The sequence below is a fragment of the Pteropus alecto genome, unplaced genomic scaffold (genome assembly GCF_000325575.1).
Source record: "Pteropus alecto unplaced genomic scaffold, ASM32557v1 scaffold5, whole genome shotgun sequence".
NCBI classification, from domain to species: Eukaryota; Metazoa; Chordata; class Mammalia; order Chiroptera; family Pteropodidae; genus Pteropus; species Pteropus alecto.
In genome coordinates this window covers 29,929,699-29,936,936 of record NW_006441953.1, presented here as the reverse complement: position 1 = coordinate 29,936,936, position 7,238 = coordinate 29,929,699, and the positions used below count along the sequence as shown (strand labels likewise).

At 52.0% G+C, this 7,238-nt stretch overlaps 1 protein-coding gene across 3 annotated transcripts in view; it reads left to right on the top strand.

The window, feature by feature from the left end:
- CRMP1 (collapsin response mediator protein 1) overlaps window positions 1–7,238 on the top strand; it is a 45,896-nt gene that overhangs the window by 22,260 nt on the left and 16,398 nt on the right. For all 3 annotated transcript variants that reach the window (XM_006919000.3, XM_006918999.3, XM_006918998.3), the window contains one exon: window positions 303–467. In XM_006919000.3, coding sequence (XP_006919062.1) covers window positions 303–467 — 165 coding nt within the window. The remainder of the gene's footprint in view (window positions 1–302; window positions 468–7,238) is intronic.

Genomic DNA, 7,238 nt, shown 5'->3' with positions numbered 1-7,238 from the left:
TGGTGATGGTTGTGATGGTGATGAATATGGTGATGGTGATGATGATGGTGATGATGATGGTGGTGATGGTGATGGTGAAGATGATGATGATGATAGTGATGATGGTGATGGTGATGATGATGGTGAAGGTGGTGGTGATGATGTTGATAGTGATGATGGTGATGGTGGTGATGATGGTGGTGATGATAGTCATGATGGTAGTGATGATAATGATGGCGGTGGTGATGGTGGTGAAGAGACTACTATTGGAACAACTTGGGTCCTAAGGATGTTGGAATGTGACACATATTTTTCTGTCCCAGTTGACCATGTGGTCCCTGAACCTGGGTCCAGCCTGCTGACCTCCTTCGAGAAGTGGCATGAAGCAGCTGACACCAAATCCTGCTGCGACTACTCCCTGCACGTGGACATCACCAGCTGGTACGATGGCATTCGGGAGGAGCTGGAGGTGCTGGTGCAGGATAAAGGTCAGTCACAGCTCAAGAATGGGGTCGCAGTTCTGGAATCTCCGTTTCTTTGGGGGATCTGGTTGTATGGGATTCCTTTATCTCCATCTGCCGTGAGCCCGGCTATGAGCTGTGCATTGCCGTACAGCCAGCGAGAAAGCAGGACGCTCTCTACGGAGTCTGCCTTCTTCTCCTTCGGGCCCTGGGGAGGCACGCCCGTTCACAGGAGAAAGCGCGCCTCCTTCGCTCGGCACGCAAGGCCCTCACTGATCTCACCCCGCTTTTCTCTCTCTGCCGTAAACTCATCTGGGTCCTTGTCCGGGATGCCGCCCCCTCAAACCTGCTGCACCGCTGGGCCTTTGCTCATGCTCCCTTTGCCGAGAACGCCCTTTCCTCTCTGCTGCTACTCAGCTCAGCCATCGCCTTCTCCATTTCCCCCAATCAGAACCGCTTTATCCCCTGAATACCCGCAGCAGGTTGCTCTCTTGGGGGCACCTTTTCCATTGTTCTTGGGTGACGGGACATGGGCGGTCTCCCCGGATGTCCTGTTAAACCCTGAGCTCTCTGAGGGAGGGGACTGTGTCTGTACCTCTCTGTACCCCACCCTGCTCCCCCTCTGTTGGGCTCACCAGTTGTCTCTGCACGGTGTAGCTACTTTATAGTGCGCATGACATCACATGAGGGGAACCGAAGCCCCACAAAAGCGAAGAACGAGAGAGCAGGACGAGCCACGGCGTGGGTGGCCATCTGGAGAGGCAGTTCCGGGGCTGGCTGAGGAGGCAGCCGCCAGTGAACCTGGTGCTTCAGGGGGAGCAGGGGGCGTGTGCAATTTTTAAAACGTATATGCTGCATTTTCTCATTATAAAAGTATCATTTCCATGATACAGAAAAGTCAGAAAATTGAGAGAAGGAAAGTAATGTTTTTCCTCTGGTCCTATCTGTCCCTAATGGCCACTTACCAGTGATGTCAAGGATTCCTGCCTTCCACCCCCTGTCTGTTCGGACGACTTTCTCTTTATATGATGATACGATGGCAGTTATGTAGAATCCTTTGTGAAGTGATCATTACTCTTCATTAATAACTTTGATGGCTCCTAGGTAGTACACAAGGTAATGGCTTGTTTGCTTAGCGGTCTTCTTTTTATCGGGCACTTAGGTTTTCTGTTTGCTTTCCTGTCGATCATGTTAAGGTGACCATCTCTGTACATAAACATCGGTTTGCATTTCTAATGATTTCCTTAAATTTCCAGAAGCGAAATTGTGAGGTCAAGGTTTTCATCGTTTTCAAGATCGTGACACTTAGTGCCAAGTCGCTTTCCCGAAAGGTGACCCCGCGAGCAGACCCCCAAGCCCACGTCTCTCGCTCCCTGTGTGTTCACACCATTGGGTGTTACTGTTTCTACAAAATTCTAGCTAATTGGATGGGCGAGAGTCAGTTCACTATCGTACATTTTGGTTCTTCAGTCGCTAATTATGTTCCCTATGTGAACGTCCAGCTGTATTTTTGGCCCACGTGTCAGTGTGGATTTTTCTCGTGTCTGAGCTCTCCGTGGCAGGAAGTCACCGTCCCTCCACAGCGGCCGCTGTGGCTCACGTTCTCGCTTCGTGCAGAATCGTAATCCGAGGGAGTTTGCATTTCGTACAGAAGCCCCGTCATCCACGGTTTCACTTTCCACGGTTTCAGTTATTTGCAGTCAGCGAGGGTCTGGAAATAATAAATCGAGAATTCCAGAGATAAACAACTCGTGATTTTTAAATTGCATGCCATTCCGAGTAGCATAAGGAGATCTCGAGCTGTCCCGCTCCCTCCCACCAGGGACGCGAATCGTCCCTTTGTCCAGGGTCCCCATGCCGTGTATGCTCCCCCACCTGTCAGTCACTTAGTAGCCGTCTCGGTTATCAGATGGTCGGGGTATCGCAGTGTTTGAGTTCGCTTATTTTACGTAAGAACAGCCCCCGAATGCTCTGCGCTTCCTTTCATTGAAAAAGCGAAAGTCTCGACTTAAGGCAAGAAAAAAATCGTACACTGAGGAGGTTGCCGAGCTCTATGGTAAGAACGAATCTTCTATGCATGAAATCGCGAAGAAAGAAAAACTAACTCGTGCTGCTTCGCCGTGACGCCTGACGCAGCGATCACAGCCATGGCGTGTGATGAGGGCTTGGTTAAGGTGGGGAGGCATCGAGCTGTGGCTGGAGGGCACGGACAGGCCGCAGTCACGTGACTTTTATGACAGCATATTGTCATAATTGCTCTATTTTATTATTAGTGATTGCTGTTGATCTCTTACTATGCCCGATTTGTAAATTAAGCTTTATCGTAAGTACGTATGTACAGGGCTCTGTGCTACGCGTGGTTTCAGGCTTCCACGGGCGGCCTGGGACGGGTCCCCCACAGATAAGGGGGCACACCTGCATCTCGCTTCCCTCACCTACTGTTAAACCCTGAGCAGTTTTCCGTGTTACTAGGGGCTTCATCAGGTTCATTGTGACAGCCTGACCTTGATGTGCCTGTGGGGGAGGGGTCAGGGAGCAGCAGGATTACAAACCTCATGGGAGGGTGACGTTGCTGTGTCGGGGAGGGGACTTCGTGGAGTTGTACGTGCTGCATGGTCCTGGAGGAGGGCAGAGAGCTGTTTTTTTCCCTTTAACTAGAAACTTGCAAAGAAAAGACTTGGTGACTTTTTAGGTGCATTCATAGATTTTAGATATCTAGCCAGTACTGTAAAATGCCTTTTATTTGTTTAATTTTCAGAATCAGTACATGTTTATTGAAGCAATATGAAAGCATCTAAAGTGAAGTAATAATTTAGTGTTTGTCTTTCCAGGCATTTTTCCTATTTGTATATGTATGTACAAAACCTTTGAATATGCATATACATATCCTATTTGTATATGTGTATGCATACTCACATGTGCATCATTTTTACATAAATATAACTCTACTATGCATAATATTCTGCAGTATGCTTCCTTTTACTCAATAAAACGTCCAGACAACCAGACTCCTGCACTTAGCAACTTTGCGGCCTTGGGCCAATTACTTAACCTCCCTGCCTCAGTTTCCCCATGTGGAAAATGGAGGTAACTAAAGGGTTGTTGTGAAGATGGAACGAGAGGGTACAGGTCAAGGGCTTAGAGCCGCGCTGGCCTGTGCTAGGGCTTCTCCGTTGTTAGTTATTCGTTCGTTATCTTTCCGTGTTGGCGCATACCCCGGTTCTCCTAAGAACTCCGGAGTATTCAGTTTTTGTGGAGGTGCTGGGTCCATCCAGCTCCTGCTGGTGAACTAAAGAAAACAGAATCTGTCCCAGGGCCCCCAGGGAGCAAACTCAAAGGTAGAGAAGCAAGTATGCGTGAGTTTCCTGTTGCTGCTGGAACACGACCCACCACCTTATGGTTTAAAACAACACACACGGCCATTCCGGAGTCCGACGTCCGGAAGGTTCTGACGGGCTAACGGCAAGGCGTGGGCAGGGCACGTTCCTCCTGGAGGCCCCAGGGAGAGCCCGTGCCTGCCCTCTCCAGCCCCTGCAAGGTGCCCGTGCCCCTCGGCCTGTGGCCCTGCTTCATTCTAACCTCTGCTGCTGCCATCACGCCTCCTTCTCTGACCCTGGTGATTACCCACCCTGGGCCCACCCAGGACGATGTCCCGTCTTGGGATCCTGAATTCACAGAGTCCCCCTTGCCTGGGAGGGAACTCACATACAGGTTCTGGGGATTCGAGGAGTGGTCATCTTCAGGGAACCTTTATCCTGCCTCCCACAGAGTGATCAGCCCCTGTGAGCAAGGCTAAGGAAGCAGGCTGGGCCGCAGGGAGCCCTGAGACCCGGATGCCCTTCAGATGTATCCCAGGAAGGCGAGGGGCTCGGGGCTTCATACTCCTGGCATCCAGTCATTGGACGTGGCCCCTCTGGGAAGGGGTGTGGCCTTGAGCTAGGCAGCTGTCTCAGTGGAGGGTGGCTGGGCATGGCTGACAGCTGCCCAGCACTGTGAGGGTCACCTGCCCGCAGCTCTCCAGCAGTGTGGGGAGGGGACGAGTCCTTCATCCACGAAGGGGGACCTTGCGGCTTATCGCAGCCCCCACAGTGGTTTGCTGTTTCAGATGGTGCTGTGGGACACAGGACATGTTCGTAAGGATATCTGTGCTTGCTGGTGCAAAGGCGTGTGAAGGGCAGAGAGCTGTTTGTGAACATGGGGTGCTCACCTCCCTCCACCTGTGCGGGAGCTTTTGGAGGATGGGGCCAGGAGGGACCAGCTCCACTGACCTGTGCCAGGCGGGCAAATGCTGGCTCTGCGTGTAACTTGGTTTCATCTTCTAAAGCTGGGCAGCCTTACCATGCTCTGTCTCTCACGAGTGCACAGTCTGGGCTCCGTGTTACTTCTCTAGCCACAAGCCGGAACAACCCGAATGCCCACGGGAGGGCGGGCGGTCAGCAGGGCGCGGGCTGCCCCTACGATGGCCTGCTACTCAGCATTTAGAGGCAACCTGCGTCCGGCGCCTGCTACAATGTGGATGAACCCTGGGGACGCCATGTGATGGTGTCAGACGCCGTGTGATGGCACTGTAGGTGCCTAGATGAGTCAGGGTTGTAGAGAGAGGGGTAGATGGTGGCTCCAGGGGCTGGGGCGGGGGGTGGGGGGTCATATAATGGGGACAGTTTCAGTTTTGCCAAGATAAAAAGTTCGGGGTATGAGGGTGAAGACGGCCGCACGACAGTGTGAACGCACTCGATGCCACTGAGCTGTACACCTGGCAAGGGTGCTGGTGGCGGATTTTGTGTTATTTGCATTTCTCACAACTGCTGAAAAACGAGCGATTCCTGTGTGCTCACGGCTCTGGACGGGCGCGTTGGTTTGGGCTCAGCTGGGCATTTCTGTCCTTCCTCAGCTGGGATGGTGGGGGGCAGGGGGACACTGCTCTCCATAGTCTGTCTCTAGCGGCTGTCATGAGCTGCTTCCCATGCTGGGTCCCAGTGGGGCAGTGACCCGCGCGCCCTCTGATGCTGGCCGAGGCTTGGGATGCGAGTGCTGCCATTTCTGCCTCATTCAATTGTCCAGAGAAGTCGTGGCATCAGCCCACGTTCAAGGGCTAGAGAAATAGGTGACTTCTCGAGGGAAGTCGCTGCAAACCCTCTGTGACACTTCGAAGATTTGGCAGCCGATTTAATGTCATCCTGGCTCCTGGATCTACATGAAATGATCTCGTTTGTTCCCAGTAGGTGGTAGAGAAGGACCCTCCCTACCTTGTATCTCCAGTTTCTAAAATGGTCCTCACACGTAGTAAATAAACGTTCGATGAGTGAGATGATAAATATCCCATGAAAAAGGGCTTCTGGGGTCCAGTAAGTGTGGGAGATGCTCACGGTTCACTCCCTTCTCGAAGAGCCTGGTCGATTGCTGATGAATCCACTCTTTCTTCATCGATGTACACGTCACCCTCCCTGTGTTGACTGCAGACAACAGAGTCCCTCCAGAGCGCGGCTGAGGCCGAGTGACGCTTCCGTGTGTGGCCACGCGCATCCGAGGATCCCGCGGCAGGGGGGCCTCGCGTGCTCACCCGAGGTTTCCTCTGAGCTGGCTCTGTCCTCCCTCCCACCCTCCACCCGCATTCTCTCCTTCCAGCATTCCTCAGGGGAAATGGAGCAGCTGGGTGGGCATCTCTGATTCAGGGACCAGCCAGGTGTCCTTGGTACCAGCTGGACTGAGTCCCTCTTCCTGGCTCAGCTTGGTATCTGTCAGGTGCCGCGCCCTGGACCAACCACCTGTAGTTTGGGGCCACGGGGTATGAACACGGCTGCTTCGTTGGTTGACAGGTGGATAGGGAAGAGGGCAGTTGCTAGAAAATGCGAGGGAGTCCTGCGAACTGCAGGGGGGGGGGGCGGTGTTATGAGAAGGCGGACAGCCCAATGGGTATCACAAGAATGTGATACCGATGAGTCGTTCTTTTATTTTTATTTAAGCCTCCTCGATAATGAGAAACTGATCCTTTTATATCAATCTCTGAATATTCTTTTTCTTTCCGTTTCTCTTGATCTTTCGGGAAAGGAATTTTTTGTTGCCAAGATTTTCTACACAAGAAAAGATTTTTGGCTTGTCTTCACTGTTGCTTCGTATAAAAGTCTCAGTCCCATGTAACCCTTTTGCCTTAAATTCTTCATTTTCTTTATCCAAATGTTTCCTGATTCCCTCAACAAACAGTTGCATGGCACAGGATGTGGGTGAGCAAGATGAAATAATATATACGATGTGGTCCCTGCCCTAAACCGCTGGAAGGTGAATTAGGGAGATGTATCCCCCGCCCCCTGCTGGCCCGTTAGCAACACACATTTACTTTGGTCAGTGTCAGGGTTTTGCGCCCCGCCCCCTCTCCATCCTTGCAGCTCTTGTCCCGGCTCAGAGCCTCAGCACACCTGTCCGGTTTGCCCTCAGCATCCTCCTACCTGTCTCCCATTTCTCCTTGCTGTTCTGCCCACCCCTTCTCCACTCTGCTTCCGGAATAGCCTGAGACAAAAAGTCTGACCGCGTCCCTCCCTTTAAAAGCACGTGCCCCTTCTGGATAGTGGTGATGGCTGCAGACGTTATGAATGCCCTAAATGCCCCTGAATTGTATACACTATAAAATGCTTATGATGGCGAATTTTGTTATTTGCGTTTTACTACGATAAAAAAATACAGGGGATTTTTAAAAAGCACATGCTCCCTCTGCTTCAGCCACAGGACACTTTCTAGTACCTGCACACCTAATGTCCCTTTATCCTCCTGTCCTTGCCCCTGCACAGCCCTCCCCCTCAGCCA